The sequence below is a fragment of the Cygnus olor genome, chromosome 2 (genome assembly GCF_009769625.2).
Source record: "Cygnus olor isolate bCygOlo1 chromosome 2, bCygOlo1.pri.v2, whole genome shotgun sequence".
Classification (NCBI taxonomy): Eukaryota; Metazoa; Chordata; class Aves; order Anseriformes; family Anatidae; genus Cygnus; species Cygnus olor.
The window spans coordinates 158,735,613-158,755,721 of record NC_049170.1 but is presented as its reverse complement, the minus strand read 5'-3'; the positions used below and the strand labels follow the sequence as shown (position 1 = coordinate 158,755,721).

The 20,109-nt window shown below is 48.6% G+C and overlaps 1 protein-coding gene across 10 annotated transcripts in view; it reads right to left on the bottom strand.

Annotated features, from left to right (window-relative positions):
* ADGRB1 (adhesion G protein-coupled receptor B1) overlaps positions 1–20,109 on the bottom strand; it is a 260,482-nt gene that overhangs the window by 41,522 nt on the left and 198,851 nt on the right. For all 10 annotated transcript variants that reach the window (XM_040547414.1, XM_040547418.1, XM_040547419.1 and 7 more), the window contains 4 exons: positions 17,679–17,781; positions 13,459–13,609; positions 9,234–9,303; positions 2,334–2,400 (listed from right to left, as the gene is read on the bottom strand). In XM_040547414.1, the coding sequence (XP_040403348.1) occupies positions 2,334–2,400; positions 9,234–9,303; positions 13,459–13,609; positions 17,679–17,781 (391 nt within the window). The remainder of the gene's footprint in view (positions 1–2,333; positions 2,401–9,233; positions 9,304–13,458; positions 13,610–17,678; positions 17,782–20,109) is intronic.

Sequence of the window (20,109 nt, the reverse complement as noted above, 5' to 3'; positions counted from 1 at the left end):
TGATGAAGTGTCACCAGGGTGCTTCACCTGAGTTAGGGGTGTACAGCTGCATGCAATAGCTCTGCATTTAAGCTTGCTGAGGTTTTTAAGGCTCAAGGTTAGTATCTGGGATGTAGCAGAGAGAATAAATGCAGCTGAAGCTAAGTCAGCTGGGTGCAAAGTCATTTGGGTGTCCACATATCAAATTCTTCAGAGTTTCGGGTGAGAAAGAGCTTCTTGGCTCAGTCAGAGCCAAGTCTAACCTTGTTCTGTGCATCCCTACCCAACAGCAGCTGTATTATCTCTGAAGTAAACCTCTCCTGAGAGCAGCACAGCTGAACATCCCTAACATAGCCCTGCAACAGCCTCTCTGTCCTTGTGCTAAGCCAGGTGCACTGCACCTCCATCACTGGCATGGTCAACCCAAAATCAGCACAAAGCCTGCACAGGAGGCAACTCAAAAAAACTTGAGGTCTTGAGGACAGTGCAGACCTGAGAATTTTATGTTCAATCTTGTGCTCTGCTGCAAAGTCACAATGTGAATTTGGGCAACTTATCGTGCTTCTCCCAGGTTCCCATTCATAAAAAAGATGTTCAGTGCTTATCCTTCCTCTCCTTCCCAACTCTCTTGGGCATTATTTGCTTTTCATTTAGCAATGAGCCAGGTCACCTAAAAGAGGTGTAGAGGCTCCCTCTCCGGGCACTGAAGACAGCCACCTCCAGAGATGACTCCCCACCTCCTAAGACCTTCTGTACCAAGCACCATTTCCAGGTGATGACCTCCCTGCAAGGTTATTTCCTTTTCCATCTTTGAGTGAAAACAGAGCCGCCGAACGGAAGCAGGCTGCGGAAAGCTGAAGGATTACTTCCCTTGTTGTTGGCACAACAAAAGCAAAACAGGCAGGAGGCTGACTCCCTTTTCTCTGGGCACCACAACACTTCACTCCCTCCTGATCACCGCTGTCTGTTGAGCATTCAAGCTACTGAGGCAGAGCTATCTGCTATTATGTCGTGGGGCAGAGCTAGTTCGTCTGAAACACTCAGCCACTTAATGCTGCTGTCAGTTATTCCAGCTATAAAGACTCTGACCCCATCTGCAATGTCAGGGAGAGAAATCCAGCCATCACATGCCTACAGAGATCTAAGGACTGCCTGGCCTCAACATCTGCGTATCCCCACATTTTGTTGATGCTATCCAAAGGCTCAAACACACGTGGTAGCCCTATGCTAAAGAAAGACCCTAACCTATACATGCTTTGCTTTATTATAGAGGAGGGGCAACGGATGGCTTGTTTCTTTGACATAGTGATGAAACAACAGCACCAACGTGACCTGACATGCAGTGACAGCAGTGAGAATAGATGCAACAAGAGCTTTTGTGTAGTTACTCTCCTGTAAGCCTGCTGCTGCTGCAGAGCAGCTATCCCCCCTGGCACTGCATGAAACAAAAGCCTGAGCTGAAAGGAAAATTGCGAGTGTCAACAGTCCCATTCCTAGGGGACTCTCTGGTACACTTGAGCTTTAGAGGACATACGGCTCCTCAAATGCAGACTTCCACGTAGACTGGGCTCAAACGTGGCGTTAACCATGTCTGTGATTGCTGCAAGAAGGACTTTTTTAGAGGACAAGCAGTTCTCAAAGCCTTTGAACCCTGACATCAAGACTTCTCATGAGCAGTGAGGCTTCAACAGCAAAGGGAGCTTGATGAAAGGCATGTTATCCGGAGTGACACCTTCAGCTCGGGTAACAACTGGCCAAGACAGGCTTTTGGGGACAGAACAGACTCCACCTGGCAGGAGCTGGTGGGACAGAGTTTGGGAACGTCCACTTTAACCACGCCATCTCTTCGAACAAGAGGCAAACGCGGTGTTTGACACCCTCAGCATTGTTTCGAAGACCTCCATTTCACCTGCAAACAGGAAAGCAGCTCACGTGTGCTGCCCATCTGGGACAAATGAAGAATAAACGCTGGCTGTGGAGGCCCAGCTTGGTCTCAGAGCAACCAGTAAGAGCAGTTTTGGAAGGAGTTAATGTCACAGTTTTCCACCACCAGGCTGTACTTCCATCCAGATAGGGCAATAAAAAGGCAAAGCATTAACCAGATGCCTAGGGAACTACAGAGGGGCCAGAGGCAGAGGGCTGATAGCTGAGGCACGCTAAATTTCAGACTTAACCCCATCCCAAATCACTGGCTTCTAACACTTTGTGCTTTCCTCCTGAAGGGGAAAGCTATTTAAAACACAGGTAGAAGTAGAGAGGGACACTCTTGGGTTGGAAGAATGAGGGAAGCCCTGTAAGATAAAAAAAAAAAAAAGGGGGGGGGGAGAAAAATGCTTTCAGCCAAGCTCAAATACCAAAACGACAGCAGCTGCCGGTCCCACGAAGGCGTAGAGAAGACCTCCTTCTAATGACAGCCAGCAGCTGGAAAAGGAAGAAGGAAAAGAAAGTTACCCAGTGGCCAGCATCACCAACAAAGAGGCACATGTTTTGCTGCTTCTCTCTGCCTGTGGAGTTGATAATCCATGGTAAAAAAGCCTCAGACTTTACAAGCAAGTTGTGCTTTCCTTTCCTCATGAACATGCCCTAAAGCCCAGCTGCCTGGGGGTCTGCCTGCAGAGCCAGGTTTGATTGCTGACAGAGGAGTGCATGTAAAACGCCTGCCATGCTCTGCTTCAGACCAGGTCCTGCGGTTTGCGAGCAAGATGATGCTCTTGTCGTGCTCACTTAGACAAAAAGAGTACAAACAGTGGAAATTGTCCCTCATTATTTGCTAACCAGTATGCCCCTCAGGTCTTAGGTCCAGGAGAGCAGCACGTTTCTGCTCCTGGAGCCTCCCTTTGGGCTTGCTGCCATGGGGAAATTTTGCAATGCAGGAAGAAAGTGGGATGGATGTGGATGCTCCTGAGGAATTAGCTGAGCATGAGGCATTGTGGTGCCCCCTCCCTAGAAATCATCTGGTTGCTTCTCCCTCAGCTGAGAAGGATTTCTCCTTTCTCCAGTGTCCTTGTGGGTGATTTAGGCTCTTAAATTGAAGGGTTGGTGCCTGCACAACCCAAAGTGAATCTTCTGACTAAGTCGTGGTGTATACCATGTCTGTGCTTGTCATGGTGCCAGTAGGCCTTGAGGACATTTTTAATCACTGGAGATCTAATCTACAGAGTCTAAGATGTTTTACATGCTTTTTTTTCTTTTACACTTCACAGTTACATTCAGCCAAATCACAGCCTGAACTCCACTGACTGCCTTCACCACATCTTCCCCACCCCAGTAACCAGAGCACCCAGCCCGGATGGAGACTTCACCGGGGAGACAAATCCCAGGGCCCAGGCAGGCAGCAGGAATAGGCCCCAAGTGTCCCCATGGGGCTCCTCCTGCCCTCTACATCCACACCGAGACTTTCAGGTTCGAACATAAAGACAGGAAGGAAAAGGAAAAGCTTTTTTTTTTTTAAGGAAGAATACTTTCACTGTGGGGGTGGCCACGCAGGCTGCCCAGAGAGGTTGTGGCGTCTCCTCCTTCAAAAGCCACCAGGACGTGGGCCTGGGCACCCTGCCGCAGGTGGCCCTGTGGGACCCTGTGGTCCCTTCCCACCTCTGTAACTCTGAGAGTCACATCAGCACTGGGGATGAAATCCCCATTTCACGGGGAATCCAGCATTTCCGAGCGTGGACACACAAAGCAGGCACTTTGGGGCAAGAGAAGACGTGAATTTACACTCGCAGCAGCCCCATGCTCTGACATCGCAGGGCCCTGGAGAAAATGTGCAGTGAAGTAATCCTGTTTCAACAGCAAAACTACCGTGTATTTACCAACGGGTAAGAGCAGGCAACCACAATGGAGCAAGGACTTTCTCCAAGCTCTTAACCCAGCTAACCCTGCAGTAATTCACATACGTGCCGGCACTCCCAGTGATCTCGCTTCATTCTGCATCAGGAGAAACGCTGCCTTCCAGACCCTCCCAGGAAACAAAGCCTTCCTGGAAACATTTCAGTTTTGGTGATCGACCTCCGATGATTTTGTATCAACTCTGACTTGCAAAAAACTTAATTTTTCACCTTAAAATACAGAACATTTGGGGAAAAAAATAATTCAAACTGAAAATTGGAAGCAGGACATTCTGTGTATCTCCAAGGCCTGAATCTTGTTTATTTCTAAATTAAAGCCGTAAGATGGTAATTTAATCAATTCTGATTTCTTCCTGATAGCCAGTTGCTCCTTCAGAAACCGTCTGAGCAGCTGTGATAATAAAGCAAATAACCGGGATAATAAAACAAATAACCAGGCGGGGAGGGAGGGAATAGGAGCGAAGCTTTGGAGGGCTGCAAGAGCTGGAAGAAGTCTTCACGAATGCAAGGGGGAGAACCGAGGGGGCTCCTAAACCCCTGTCCTTGCCCAGCCCTTCTGCTCTGATGCTCAGAAGTCTTGAAGACTTTTTTTCTCTCTTTTTTTTTTTTTTTTTTTTTCCCTTGGGTCTCTTCTAGCCACAAAGGGAAGATGCAGCTCACCCCAAGAAGGGAGCTGGTAGCCCTGTACTCCATTTAGTGATGAGGACACGGTGCAGGGAGGGCTCTCCGCGGGCTTTCTGAAGGCAAGTTCACACATCACCGAGCACCAGCCTCATCCTTTCTGACTGCCTGGCCTCCCTGTCACAGCTCGTAACCACAGCGTTTCCTTCCAAAGCCGTCAGAGGTGGTGGCTGACAGCAGGAGAGGGAGAAGCGGTTCTGGAGAAGGAGAACCGACAGCAAACTCCAGCAACACGTGAGTCCTGGGGAGATGCCTTTAGCCTCGTCCCTGCAAGGCACAGAAATGTTTGCATGGCATTACGAGGCTTCCCAGCACTTGCCAAGGGATCTCCCCAGAGATCTTTCAAATAACATTGCCACTGGAAGGGAGGGAGGGAGCGGTTTAGCAGTGCTCAGCCACCATTTCCAAGCAGGGCTTCCCAAACTGACGGCAGCTCTTGCATCCGAGACCTCTTCACCACACATCTGATCCAGCTGAGATGCTTCTGTGGCAAAGATGTGAGGTTGGAGGGCTTTTGTCTTGGTCCTGCGAAGAGCTGACTTCCAGCAGGACCTTCTGGACTGCACCCCACAGCTCTGCTGGCGATGGGTCTCGCCATGGTCATGCACAAAATTAAAGACCCGTGATGCAGCAGCCAACACCGATTTATAACTTTATAACTTCAGCCTACAGCTGGGGTTCAGGGCTGTCCCACAAGCATGTACAAATCCGTACAAAAACTTGGGGGTGACTGAAGCCCTGATGCAACGACACATAAGGAATCCTGGAAACCAGGAGGCAGTTTGTTGAGCTTTAGAGGTCCAGAGCCAGTCTCTGGAAGTGCTCAAGGCCAGGCTGGATGGAGCTTTGGGACAGGCTGGGCTGGTGGGAGGTGTCCCTGCCCACGACAGGGGTTGGAGCTGGATGGGCTGTAAGGTCCCTTCCACCCCAAACCCTTCCATGAGTCCATGATTCTACTCAGACATTCAGCCTAATGGTTTGAGACTTTATTGAGACTGGAAGAACAGCCTACACTCTTCCCTTAGCTGCTCTCCAAACAACTGAAAATCATATCCAGATGAGAAAAAAGAAAAATCCCCTCGTGTCTTCCTGTCCTCACTGTAGATATAGGGTTCAAAGCACTCCAGAAGTGTCCTGAGCAATCAGGGCTTCTGGTTGAATGCCCGCTGGAGAATTGCTGCTCTGAAACCATCAGGGACACAGTCAAAACCCTGCAGTACCTATTGGGTTTTTGATTTGAAACTCTGTCTCTTCTTCCAACTTGGTGTCCCAGTCCAGCCAGCTAAAGGGTAATCCTTATATCTCCAGCCTTCCCATGCTCCAAGCAGTCTCTGAGCTCTCTGATTTATGGCTCGGAGACGTGATCAAGCCTCCGACCACCACCAAGTCTCAGAGGGACAGACCTCCAGGCTGCTGCAGCTGTGCACCATTGCACTGCTACTACTGTTAGGATCCAGAAGCTGCAGGGTTGGAAGAAGTTTTGAAGGGCACTGTGAAGTCCCTCGTGGTCTGTCATGTCAGCTCTCGTCCCCTCCATCACAGGGAGGGACATATTGTGGAAACACCTCGTGTTTCCTTCTGCAAGGTGGGAACTTCATGCCTTGAAAGCCTGCCTCTGCCCATCTGAAACGCCCTGTGCATGCCCTATTCCAGCTAGAGACAAAGATAAAAGTTCCTCTGACCTCCAGCTCCAAGCTTTGCAACCACCACACACACTCCTGCCGTGGTCACAAACCAAAATAACCCTGGGACGAGCTGAGATCCAGTTCTATATTCTGCTTATATACCTTCAGCATTAAACAGTGTTATGTCTAGTTCCTCTGTCTGAACAGCCTCAAGGTTTGGAGGTCGGCTCTGAAATTCCTGGTATATAATATTGACCAATTATTATTGAAAAACAATATTTGTTCTAGAGAAGAGCTACAACCAAGGGCCTCCCTGCACATCGATAGAGCTTTTATGCCTCCTGAACAGGAAAACAGGGACAAGTGTGACTGCGCTGGGGTGTAGGGACACCCTGTCTATCTTGGTCCACACTGATTTTTGCTTCGTGGTCTAAAATGCACCCACTAAGTTGAGCAGGGACTGCTCAACCAGTGCCTGCAGGGCCACACACGCTGCTCGGGGCAGTGCTGGGCTCAAGTGCATGTGCCTAAGTTTGCTCAATTTACCTTTGGCTCTTGATAAAGCCAACGGCAGGAATCACAAGAAGGTGGCAGCGCTACAAATGTCTGAGCAGAGGCTATTTCCCGTGCTCGTGCTCTGCAAACCGTGGCGTTAGTGACACAGTACGTCCCAGGAAGATTTTCCTAGTGGATTAGAGCTGGGAGCATGTGTCCGAATTCACTAAGCACCTCGTGAAGCCAACAACCCCCTGCTGCAGACACGTCTGATGAACCACAGGGGTTTGCAGAGGAAAGGGACGGACAAACTGGCTGGGGAGAGGCAACAGGGGAGCCTGAGCACTTGGGTGTGCACGGAAAGAGCCTCCCTGGATTGGTTTGAGTGTGGGCTGGAAGAAGGTGTGCACGCGATGAGCAGGTGCCTGCAGGGCAAAAGAAGGTGTGACTGTATGTACACCACCAATATTGGGCAGTGGGAGAGCTCAGCTTTCAGTTCTTTGATGCTTTTGAGTCTGAGCATGATCCTTCCAAGCCAGAAAAAAAAACAAAACCCAACAACAACAACAAACCCAACCACAAATCACAACAAAAAAACCCACAACCACAACCAGCACAACCTAATTAAGAGCCCCAGCACCAAGATGTGCTCTCCATGAACGTGCCTGGATGACTTTGCTGGGACTCACCGGCTTCACCACCCACTGGGCTCCAGCGTGGAAGGGAATAAAAGGACTGGATTGGACCTGCCAGGGTGCAAAGGCCCCCTGCTATTTCGGTGACAGGCACCCTGACAGCAGAGCTAAGAAATGGTGTCGTGGGCAGCCAGCCGACCTGCCAGGCAGGCAGCCTCCAGCCCCTGCACGCGAGGAGCGATGGAAGTTTAAGGGCTGGAAGGAGCCAGGGGATTAGCAACAAGAGGAGGAGAGCTGCTCTGGTTAAGGGCACCCTGGGAATGATGGAAAATCAGCACGCTGCCTCGCCAGCGTGCCAATCTGAGAGCAAAGAGGGTGTCCAGCAGGCTTTGTTGTGCCTTGATGTCCTTGTGCTGCAGGCTGGGAGAGCTTTGCCCTGGGGCAGAGAGGTGCTGACACATGTGGTCCAGGGCAGGGAGGCAGGAAAAGATCATCTGCACATTCCCTCCTTCCTCCCAAGGCTTTTTTGTGGGGTCAGTGGTCACTACAGAACTCTGTGGTGGCCCGTAAGCATTCACAGGGAAGGATCCACAAAGCTTTTTGCACCAATTCACACCAGTTTGTAAACAGGGAAGGAAGCAGAAATATTTAGAGCTTCCACCCATTACCACTCTGTAACAGGACAATCTGACCCTAAATCCCCCAATGCAAATCCCACCCAAAATGCAAACCCTGCACCGTTTGCTGGGGGTGTGCAGAATTCGGTGGAGATTCAGAAAGAGCAGGGATTGCACGTAGCGTGCTCTCCGTGAGCATACCAACCCCTCAGCTGCTGCTGGCATCTCCTGCATTTCTTAGGGGTTGTTCACGTGGGATGCAAAGAACTGGCCAGAGAGGCTCTGGACAATGATGGGATGGGATAGGGAAGGGCCTGGTCTATTGCTAGGTAAAATATCCTTTGACTGTCACTATCCGTAAAATTTCTAAGCTATTTTTTTCACAACACGGTGAAAAAATACCAATTTTTTAAAGGTTGCACTAATGCTCAGCTCTGAGTGATTCCAGCCTTGCCCTAATGTTTTTTTTTCCCTCTCCACAGCTTTATTCTATAATTTCTATCCTGACTTCCTTCCTCCACTACAATAAAAAAAGAAGTTTCATAAAGGTAAATAAAAAAAAGGTAAAAAAAACAAACAAACTTGGTTTTCATAAAGGTAAATATCGAGCTGCTTCCAGTGTGGGATTCAGCAAACAAATTCCAATTGCTTTCAAAAACTTGGTTGGAAAAATTTATCCACATTTTGATGCCTAAATCTAAGCTGAGCTATTTGGAAAACCTGAGTCCAATCAAGCAGTCCATTACATAGATGAACACAAAAGCTGTTATTTCATTTTTAGACATCTCAAACTTCAAATATTCCACATTTTGCTCTAAAAAATAAAAATAAAATAAAATATAGTGTTTACCTAAAGGTACTTAGATGAAAATGATGTAATATATGGACGAATTAATCCCCCCATTCCCTGTGAAATCGTTTTTAAAGGAGCACACGATCGTCGCTCAGTACCTAGCCCTGGTGGTATTCCCGTAGGGATGCTTCAGAAGCAAATGCAGACAAAATCCACGTTACAGACCGTGGCACTCTTATCCCCCTGGTGACAATGTCCCTCTCATTCAGACAAACCAAACTAGGAGGGCTGCTCCTGTTCACAAAACAAGTCCTCTCTCTGGGGACTTGGCTCTCCTAAGGTTTCCCCTGGGCATCTGGATGGGGAGGAGGGAAGCGCGCAGCATCCCGATGAGCCGAGGGCTTGAGGATGCTCCTTCCACTCCCATCACTCCTGCTTCCCTCTGCCACGGGCAGCACACGTTAATTTAGCTCCTACCTTTGCTCCTGCAGGTCAGTGACTGCATTTTGACAAGGACAGAGGGTTAGACGGGAAGGAAAAGGAAGAAAAGCCCCGGTACTCACTAGTTCGCGGTGCCGTACCCCTTGGCTTTCGTAAACCCCACGGAAATGGCAACCACCAAGGCTGGGAGCCCTAAGGAAAAGAAAACACGAGAAAATTGGTCATTGCAGCACATGTGCAGGTCTGCTCCAACTCAGGCATACAATACACCCCATTCCTCCCAGTGTTATTCTAGCACCATCTGTCCCAGCCTGGCCCCTTGGCAGAGGCTGAATTCAGGACCTTCAGAGCCAAAAGCACGAGCCCTTGTTACCTCTGCTAATGAAGTGAGTGCCATCAGCTGCAATCAGCTCGCGTCCCGCTGTGGTCTCAGCAGTTGTGTGGGAAATGATAGCACTTTCAGATGCATAGCATCAATTCCTTTTATTTTTAGGGACACGGAATAGCTGGCCAAGGATATGCCAGGCTGTTTCCTGCAGGTGGGATATCCAGGCACCACACAACCCAAAAGAGCTGGCAAGGCAGAGATTAGGAGCTATGTTTGCTCTGAATATATGAACAACCTAGGTTCAAATCTCACCCCAAATGAGACAGAGCAGGAAACTGCATTCCCCCTACCCCAAATGGGTCCCCTGTGTTCTAGGGCACGATCTATAATGGTCCCTTGAAGCACGATGGAAAAGAGCACCCAAACATCGGGTCGTTCTGCAAACCTGGGTACTTACTTTCTTGCCTGAGACCTGCTCTCCTTTCACATCCAAAAGGGGAATAAGCTAAGAGAAACCAACCAGCCTCGAGAAGACACACTTTGTTGCAGAGGATTGGCATGGTAGTCCATGGCTGGGAGGCCACGTGAAGCTCGTGGTGCACAATCCATAATTTAGGGTTTTGGGAGCTAATAATAGTGTCAGCACAGGGTGAAGCTACATGTAAGACCTTAACGCTAGAATCTCCAATAAAATGAGTGTGAGGGAGGAAAATAAAGTAAACCTGCCGCTTATTGGGAAATGCTGGCCTGAAACTCCTAGAAATGTAATTAAAAGCTCTGACATGGTTGTGTGTTTGAATGCCCAGGCAGTTCTGAGCTAGCAAAAGATGTTATATCCTGCTAATAGCCTTCTGATCCATCCTATTCCTTCTTGATAAACTGCTCAAGAATCTACAGAGGAGATTGGGTACTTTTCTGGTTCACTATCCCCAGCCCAGCTCTTCCCTTTCCCTATAAAATGCCTGGATATCGGCTGGTAACATCTGGTTCCTCAGCCACCGAGGCCTCTGTGGGGCTTTTTATAGCCCTCCTCCTCACGCCATGCCACATTAAGCTGTCTCAATGCTAAAGATGGGCAAATCCCATGAGGAATTAGCAGGATCAGTAGCCAGCTGGGATTAGTGCTTCTTGACGAGACCCTAATTCCTGCGCTGTAGAGGTCACGGCAGGCAACTGCGGTTTGGAGGGCTGTCCAGAGACAGCACCCAAACACTAATCCTGCTGGCAGGGTGCTCACTCGGCAGTAAAACCATCGCACGGATGATTAACCGAGAGGGTCAGCAGCCAGCTGGGTGGTGTAGGGCCAAGCTGGCTGGAACATGAAGCATTTGAGAGTCTTCAAAGAGAAGTGTTTCTCTTCCCATATGAAATTCCCAAGCACAGCTCACGTTTGAGCAACCTGAACCGATGGGTAGGGGTTGAGGGATGTCCAGTGGGTTAAGGTATGTCTCTTTTTTGGGTTTTCTTCTTAATCAACTCTTGCCCCTCTCGCCAAGCTTCCTTCACACCTACAGACCGGGTATCCCAGCCGTATCATCTGCACGGTGCTCGGTACAATGCCGTCGGCATGGCACCCCATGGCAAGCACCCCATGAAGGCATCAGGGAAAGGGCTTTTTTGGGGAGTCGATCATCGATGTGAGAGGCCCCGCTGGAAAGAGGAAAATTGGCCGAGACTCTGCCAAAAATAGCAGCATGTTCTTCGCAAAGTGCTTCTCCGGGACGTGACAATTATGCAGAAAGGCACATTTGGGCTGTGAACTCGTCAGCTTTCAGGGACTGGGTAGGAAGGAGCCCCAGCTTGTGCTGAAAATGAAGTTGCACAAGCTGTGTTTGCTGGAGGAGGTAGCCACACCAAGGCAGCTGAGCCAACGAGCGTAGCAATGAGGGCTGCTGAACTCCTCTGCCTTGGGAGAGAGGTAAAGTGAATGTCTAACCACAGCTGCATATGATTAGATTAAAAAGAAATAAATCCAAGCATTATCAAAACATCTTCTAATCGATTCTTGGCTATCTGAAAGAAATCTGCTTCTCACTGGTCTGTCCCTGTAGGCAGCCACTCGTGCTACACAGTCAAAAAGCGAGTGTTATCATCCTAACTCCCCGAGAAACCCGATTTGAAGAGTTTCATTCCGCCAGGCCAGCAGGAGAACTGTGTCATGCGATCACCATGTCCCATTAAAAAAAAAGGTCGTTTTATAACAATGACTACCAAGAGCCACAACTGTTACGAACAACTGCAGACCCACTCGGAGCCTCAGCCAGGGCTACATTAAAAATCCATTTGAAGCCCCGACACGATCCTAAGAGGACTAACCAAATTATTCCTTCTTTACCGGGACTAGATGTTCTGATGGAATTGTTTCTAGGGAACAATTTGCCCATCTAAATAACTTAAAATTGTTCTAATTGGTAAAAGCTCTTTGCTGGAAAGGCGAAGTTGCTTCCCCAAGAGAAGAAGAGAAAAACTGGGAATAAATCTCAGTGCTGATGAAAACCACGGCGGCTTCAATGAGCTACAGCTGCCAGCAGCTGAGAACTTGGCAGAGATCTAGAACGAGGGCTTAGAAAAAATGTTAATAAGCGAAGGGGCGAAAGGGGGAGAATCAGCTCATGAATTGTGCTAATTATTTCAGATTATGCTCTTTAAAACATATTTTCAGCCTCTTCCCTCTTAGAGGCGCCATTAATCCCAGCTGAAGCCAAGCAGGATGCTAAATATCTGGAATTCCCTTGCTGCCTTAACAGGCAAGAGTGTTCTTCACTTCATGTCCTAACCTATTCCAAATGTTATTATGCATCATTTATCAGCCACTGCTTCCTAGCCCAGAAATAACTACATTTAACTAACACTGCAAATTATGCTTCTACACATGTAGGCTATTTTTAAAAAAAATCTGCACAGATTACAATTGTGGATGTCGCTCGCCCAAAATTCCCTTGACTAACACTCCCATCTGTCCCAGTGTATATAAATCAGATATGAAAAAAATCCCTTTTATTACCTAAAGAAACTATCACTCTCTTGCATCTGATGTGCCTGATGCTCCTTGAGTCAAACAGCTTGTGCTTGAACACATGCACCAACCCCGAAAGCACCCGCAGCCCGTGCTTTTCACGTGTGTGCTGATGGGTTTGGGTTCCACACAAGCCCTCTTTTTCAGTCCCACAATTCATTTGGTCTCCTAAGCAAAAGCCAGGGGTGAAAACTTCAAGGGATGCAGGTGCTGCAAGGAGGATGGCTCCTGATGTACCAGAATAAATCACATCAGGGCCCTTGGTAAGCATCGCTAATATCTTGCCTGGGGTGAAATGCTTGACTCCAGCAGTCAAATGAGCCCCTAATACAGCTCAGGAGCTCAGTGCTTTCTCTCTCTCTCTCTTTTTTTTTTTTTTTTTTTCCTGCTTGCTTTTGAGCAACTTTTTGTTCAGTCACCGCTTTCCAACACAAGCTTGTCATCGCTTTGAAAGCCCAGGTTATGGGCTTGCGTTTGTTTTCTCCTACAGAATGCATCGTTTAAGGCTAATAAATTAAACATACGGAAGAGGCAGAGGGAGGAAAATTAGTTACAAGCATCTGCACCGGTCTCAGAGTTTATTTGTCTATGCAAGGCCCTGCTGCCATGGAGACGGGATTTCAGAGCTCGCTTCTCCCCGGGTTGCACACGGAAGGAGGCAGAGAGAGAGAAATAAGAGAGAGAAAGCAAAAGAGACCCAAAGGCAGGAGAAATTCCCCCTGTACACCCTTCGGATACACAGCCCCCTCCCAGCCCATCTCTCTTTTGTCACCCTGGGCCGGATGGGGCAGCAGGTTGGACTCATTTTTCACCATCTCAGCTTTGCTCATTTTTAACCATCCCAGCCCTTCTCGACACCCCCAGAGGTGTCAAGCCCCTTGTGCCGAGCCTTCTGCAGAGCATCGGTCCTTCTTGTGGGCTTTACACACTCTCTGCTCTGCATCCCAGGATGGGAAAATTATTATTTTTTTTTTCTCTCCCCTGTGAGACCCACGATCCTCACCCCATCCGAGGCACAAGAAGCGCTTGCGGATGATGCGGTTCCGTAATCGGCCCGTCACGGCCATGTAGGACTGCCAGGCCTCGGTCAGCACCCAGCAGAAAGAGGAGAGGAAGAAGAAGTGCAAGAAAGCCGCCACCAGCGTGCATATCACCTGGAGAGAGGAGGAAAGGAGGACACGTGAGAGGAGAGAGGAGAGCGGCAGGCAGAGGGGGGCTGCTTCCAAACCAGGCTCTGGAAGGAAAGGTCACAGGGATCAGCAAAGGAAAGGACATTTCGGGAGGACGGAGCCTCCCCCTCTAGCTTTGACCTAGCTCGGGGCTTAAGCGTTTGCCTCAAATCAGAGCACTGCTCAGAAACCGGTTGCTCTTAAGCACGAGCTCCAAGCCTGTGGTTAATTATTTTATAGGATCACAGAATATGCCGAGTTGGAAGGGACCCATGAGAATCATTGAGTCCAACCCCTGGCTCCACACAGGACCACCCAAAAATCACACCGTGTGTCTGAGAGCATTGTCCAGACATTTCTTGAACCCCATCAGGCTCGGTGCTGCGCCAACGTCCCTGGGGAGCCTGTCCCAGTGCCCGACCACCTCTGGCTGCAGAACCTTTCCCTAACCCCCACCCCGACCCTCCCCTGTCCCAGCTCCGTGCCCTATTTTACTGAAGTCTCAGCCCATAGTGGTGCTGTTTGCCTGCAGCAAGACACATTCATTTCCCAGTGAGCAAACCCCCAGTGCTTTCAGAGAGGACAGAGCAGTTATTAAGGTTTGCACAGCACCGTGTCGGCGGTGCTTGGCAGTAACGAGCTCAGAGGAAGGCAAATCCGAGGGGTCCCTGCCAGGAAGGGTGGCTCTTTGCAGAGCAAATATGTTGAGCTGGGTGAAACCCTGGCTGCTATGGGCTGGGAAGGATCCTAAGCATACGAGGTGCTGAGCTGTCCAGGGGCACGTAACTACTAGCAGAGAGGAAAAACAAAAAGCAAAGAAAAATTGCAATGAAATGACATTAAAAGAAATTTCATAACCGTGTGCTCTACCACTCGGCACGGAAATCTCTCAGAGGAAATGCAGGGAGCTCAGGCCATTTAAAATTAAACCGGGGAAAGCACCAGCGAATGCATTACGGAGAACAACCCTGTAGTGCCGGGGAGATGGGCTGGAAAGCTGACAAGCTCGTCTTTGTTTTTTTAACGCAGCAAAGCCAAATCGGTGCCGCTCCGTTAACTCTGCCAGAGCCGTGCTTCGTTTTCACCATTGGAGAATGGGAACCCATCAATGAACGTGAAACCGATGGAAATAAACTCCCAAGGAGAAGGGAGAGCAAACAGAATTTAATAAAAGTGACTCTGGATGGAAAAAAAATGGCTTAAGGCATTGAGGGCAGACGGGGAAGTGAAGAATTTCTCTGCTATGAGTTATATCAGAAAACACGGACTTGGGGTTTACGGTCATTGAACCTTTCTCTTTTTTCATCCACCAGCATCTTTCAGCACAGAGCTCTTGTGCACGTCTTTTATCACGATTTTATCGGATTGCTCTCGATCCATCCACTGGCACAGCCAGGCGTTGTCAGACGCTGGGAATAAAAGTCAGGCTGTGGGTTCGTGGAGACAGGGACTGCCTTCTCGTTCCATGTTTGTGTTTGACATAGAAACCTTTGGTATTCTGCCTACAAACGGATTCTGGATGACAGCTCTGTACAAATAACCCAGCTCAACGTGATAATTTGAAGTAATTTTCACATTTTAAAAGAATCCTCAAAATGTGTCTGCTATTCATCAGCTTACAGACCTACCTAAAACAGCTACAAACAGGGGATGCTTTCAGGAGTGTATTTTAAGAGATTTTTATTTCAGAACATTTTTTTAAACTAATACCACAAATGGCACTGTCAGTTTTATTGTGCTGATTTTATCCTGCACCAGCATGTTTTTTTACCCTCTTTGCCAGCAGTTTGGAGAGGAGAGAGGAGACCTCTCTGCCTTTCAGTTCTCCACCTGGAAGATACATTTTCCAAGTGTTTTTACTCAAACAGGTAATTTTGAGGGAAAAGGGAGAAGAAGAGAGGTGGAGAACACAACAAAAAATGCACATCTCTACTAATGACTGTGAATGGACCTCGTTAAAAATCCATTAAGATCAAGGAGCTGATTTTACCCAGATTTGGGAATGATAAGGGAGTCTTCGCTCTTGTTTTCCCAGTCCCCTGAAGGAGACGTGGCTGTCAAGGCCATTAGTCCTTGTTTTTCTTGAAGAGGAGAAATCGGGTTCCTTGCAGCATGTAAGCCTTCGAGATACGGTCAGTCCGTGCAGCAGTCGTTTCTTTTGTATCACATTAGTGCTGACCGTCATTTTTTAGCCTTTTCCCTTTCATCTTCAAAAAGCTTAGCGAATCTAGGCGTGGAGTCCTGCCTTTGAGGTTCCACAGATGGAAATGATGGGGGAATTTGGCATTTCCCAGAAAACTAGCCCTGCAGAAATTCTCCCAGAGTAACTACGATTAGAAATCAATCAGCAACATTTTAGGAAGCTCCATTATCAATAATTGAATGTGAATAAATTCCTAACTCATACTCCTTCGTCTCTTCTCTGCAGAGTTTTCTTTCCCCGTTCCCTGCCAGAGACTGTTTACTAGATGGCTGAGCGGAAACCCAAGAATAACCTTTCTATTTTGGGTGTTTCATGCATATGTATGTGCAAAGAGCTAAGCTGCCTCGTGCAACCGCAACCAGCTTTGAATCCCCACTACCGGCTCTGATGATGAACATCCAGAGCAACGTGAAAAAAAGCACAGGGGGCAACCTGGGCTCCCAGCTGTGCTCTGAAGGGGGTGTGCGAGGGTTGAAGACATCCGCCTCCAATCCTGGAGTGAAAAAGAAGAACCAAAGAGAAGGTCCAGCCACGGTTGGCCTTGTTGAGCATCCCTTAGTGTTTCTTTCTATGAAAAGCTGCTCCTAGCACACGCTTGGGGTTGCAAGGAAAGCCCAGGGAAAGTGAATGCAAAGCTGACCTCATCTTTTCCCCACCTCTTGCCCCCAAAAAAAGCACGGTGGCAAGGAAAGGCAGCTCTGCTTTGCAAAGAGAGTTTCTGAAGGGTTTAATAGCAACAGGGCTGGCTGGCTGCGTCTCCCTACACTTTCCTACCCACATGTTGCTCAAGCAGCTGTAAAGCTTCCTTTAAAACACAACCCAGCCCTGACCCGAAGGGTCTTCCATAGCAATGAGGCTTTGTGATTCATTAAAGCCTGGGGCTGCTCTGCAGAAACGCTTCCAAAAGTGACAGCATGCTGGCTGTCAAAGTAGCGACTCGAAAAACAAAACCTGGCTGGTCACTGGTTGCTGTTAATTAAAAACTCGATTCTGATTTCTGATTGCGATTTCAGCAGCAGGATGAGCTGGAAAACATTTCTGGCCTCGGTTTCCTGCGCAGAGAAGTTCGGATGGTTGGAGCACTTGGGGAGGGAGGAAGATGTACAACAGGAAAATATTAATGACGAGCTGAGATTGGGTATGCCAGCTGCCAGCAGAGAAAGTGCTTTAGCTGGAGAAAAGTCATCCAGGCAACACAACACCTCTCCATCTGGATCTCTGATGCAATGAGGCATGTACCCAGCCATCATCGTACAGGGCTTGAAAAACCAAATCTACTCCTTGCCTTCACTGCTGGAGCAGGACCGAGACCTGCAGTGAGTCCCTCGGGGCCCCAGGGTCCCAGAAATGTGCACAGGGTACCTGGTGACACTTCCCAACCCCAAAGTAAGGTGTTCTTGGAGGCTGCGCTGCTTAACATCTGCCGAGCGCTTTAAGCTTGAAGCATAAACATTGCTGGAGAATTAAATGTAACGCTGAGATGCTGAGTGTTTTCGTTTTTTTTTTTTTTTTTTTTTCCCCTCACTCAATCTGTCCTTCTTTGTCATTTTTGGAAAATAAAATGGTGAAAGCCTTGCAAATAGCCACGTTTCTTCAGCGCGCCATGTGCCAGCTACTCTAGGCAGATATTCAAAAATATCACATTGGTTTTAATCAAAGCCCCGAGGATGCTGACAAATTATCAAAGAGCGAGCGAGAGAGAAAATTGAAATCTGCCATTTAGTCGTGTCTTTGACATGTTGCTAATTAACAGACGGGGGAAAAAATGAGGAAGCGCTGCCTGGATGGATTGTTTCCGTGCTAAAGCAGGGGAAAAGCAAACAAACCAACCAAGTCCAAGGCATCTCCTACCTTGTTCCGGGTCTGGGTCTGTCCGATCAGGATGAGAGCGTTGGAGGAGATGATGGAGAGGCAGAAGTTGATGAGAATGACGGAGCGCTCCGAGCGGATATACCTGCAGGAAGAGAAGAGAGAGAGGGAGATCCACCCCGTTACACCTTGCGGGAAGCTACCTCGAAAGGCATCAACCAAATGCAGGTTGTACGGGGCCAGGCTCTACTCAAGGCCACGGTGAGAGATTGCCCCCTTCCTGCGGATCTTGTGCGTTAAATGGAGCAGAACGAGGGGGAAAAGAGGAGGAGAGCTCTGCGTGGTGCTCAGCCCACAGGTCTCGCAATCCTCCCCATCAGTGCTGGAGGCATGAGCATGAGTCAACAAAGTAGGGGCCAGCCTGGTCCCTAGCCTGAACCCCTCCTAAACCAGGTCCGAGTGCTGCTAAGTTTTCTTCAGCTCGGCTTACTGGAAAGGGGACTTGAAAAGGAGCTTAAAAGAAAACATACACGCAACACATGGCAAGAGTCCCAAATAAGAAGAGCCACAAGCATGCTGGCGATGAAAGCGGGTTACGAAAGCATGCACCTTCACAACAAAGTGTTTGCCATTCAGCATTCCCCTTTGTTTAACCTAAAAGCGCACCCAGAAGCAAGAAGGATTTGTGGCTTTTTTTGGTTTGTTTTCCCCAGGTGGAGAGGTTTAGCACTTCCCAAAACCAGGCCAAATATGTCGCTGTGGCCGTGGGTCCGGGACATTAGGGATCCAAGCTAGAAAGCCTTCGGCACCTTGCAGGAGCGAGCCACTTGTCACTTCTGATTTGCACGGTGCAGCGCGGCATCGGCTTGCTGCTCAAGTACGTGCGTGACAATTCATTCCACCGACTGGCTACGGAGGAAGATTTCTTGGAAGGCACTTTTATGTACCTAATAAAATTAAAAGGCAATTGCAAAAGCGCAAGTCTTCAAGGATTGACTCAGGACCTGACCACACCAATCGCACACACGTGAATAATCCCAGTGATTCAGCCTGCATGCCGGATGAGTAAAGAGTAGAAACTAATGTCTCTAGAAATTAGAAACAGATCTGTTAACCAGACAGCTCATCCCTGGAGGCGAATGCAGGATTATTTCCTATATTCCGGCACATCAACTATTTATATTGATAATTTAATTTCGTTAATTAATTTCAGCAGGAGTCAGTCAGCCACGCCATTTGGCTAGGTGGACGGGACTGCAGCTCTGTGCTGTGCCAGGGGGGATCCGTGCTTCAGATCGACTGGAGGCTGCGAAGCTTTGCTTTTCACTTCCACCTGAGTTTGCCCTTCAGATAAGCAGGAAGGTTGAGGATCCACTTTCCTGGATATAAAAAGTCACTGGTGTAGCCTGAACTTACGTCGGCTCTGAAGGAAACCTGGTCTGTAGGTTGTTCTCCCTCTACACCCACCCCAGCCCCATAACACACTCCAAAATTCAGGCTTCCAGCTCAGCTAGAAACTGGGTTTGCTGCCTGCAAAGCAAACCTTGGGCTTCTTTCACGACCCATCTGATCAAGATTGCCCCGTTTCATCGGGCTCAATACGATGCTGTGGATCACCTGGATCCTACCCCATTTGGGGATGGGAGGTACCAAGCCATCAATCTAGCTAGGCTTTGATCGTGCGAAGCAAAACAAGCCCCAAGCTCAAGCCTATAGCCAGCAGCTCCTGGGAGACAGAAATGGAGATCTGGACTCTGTCCTGGTAGGAACAGGACATGGTAAGTCTGTGTAGGAACACTGTGGTTTAGCTGGTGTTAGCATGCACTTAGGAAGTCTCTCCTGGTTAAAAAAGGTAAGAAATGAACTGAGTGTAAGTGTAGTTTGTATGTGGATGTAATGGGTTAGAAACGAGCTGTTTTCAGACTTTTTTCCCCCTAAAAAGCCTTTCCTCTCTCCATGCTTCCCTTCATCCACCAAAAGCCTTCCCTGCTGCTCAGATCCCTGAACCTCCAAAAAACAAGGTGTGAGTTGGCACCATGTAGAAGCACAATATCAGAGTAAGTTAGATTGGAAGAAAACCTCTGGAGTTCAATCCTCTGCCCAAAGCAGGGCTAATTTCCAAGTCCTGTCAGGTTTCTCAGAGCCTTGTCCAATCAAGTGTCAAAAATGTGGAAGAATGGAAGTGCCACGGCCTCTTTTGGGTGGTTTATTGCAGCGTTTAACCACTCTCATGGAGGATCAGGTCTCCTTAGATCCAGTTGGATACTTTCACACTGCAACTGGTGGTCCTAGATCTTTCACTACACACCTCTGGGAGTTGTTTGACTCCTCTTTTCTGTGCCTCCTCCCTAACAACCTCCTCTTCTCCAAGATAACCAAGCCTCCTGTCCCATGTCCAGGACTGTTCATCTGTCTGTGCTGTAGCATTTCCTCAGCCCATCTCTCCAGTTTGCTGAAGTCCTTCTGAATGACG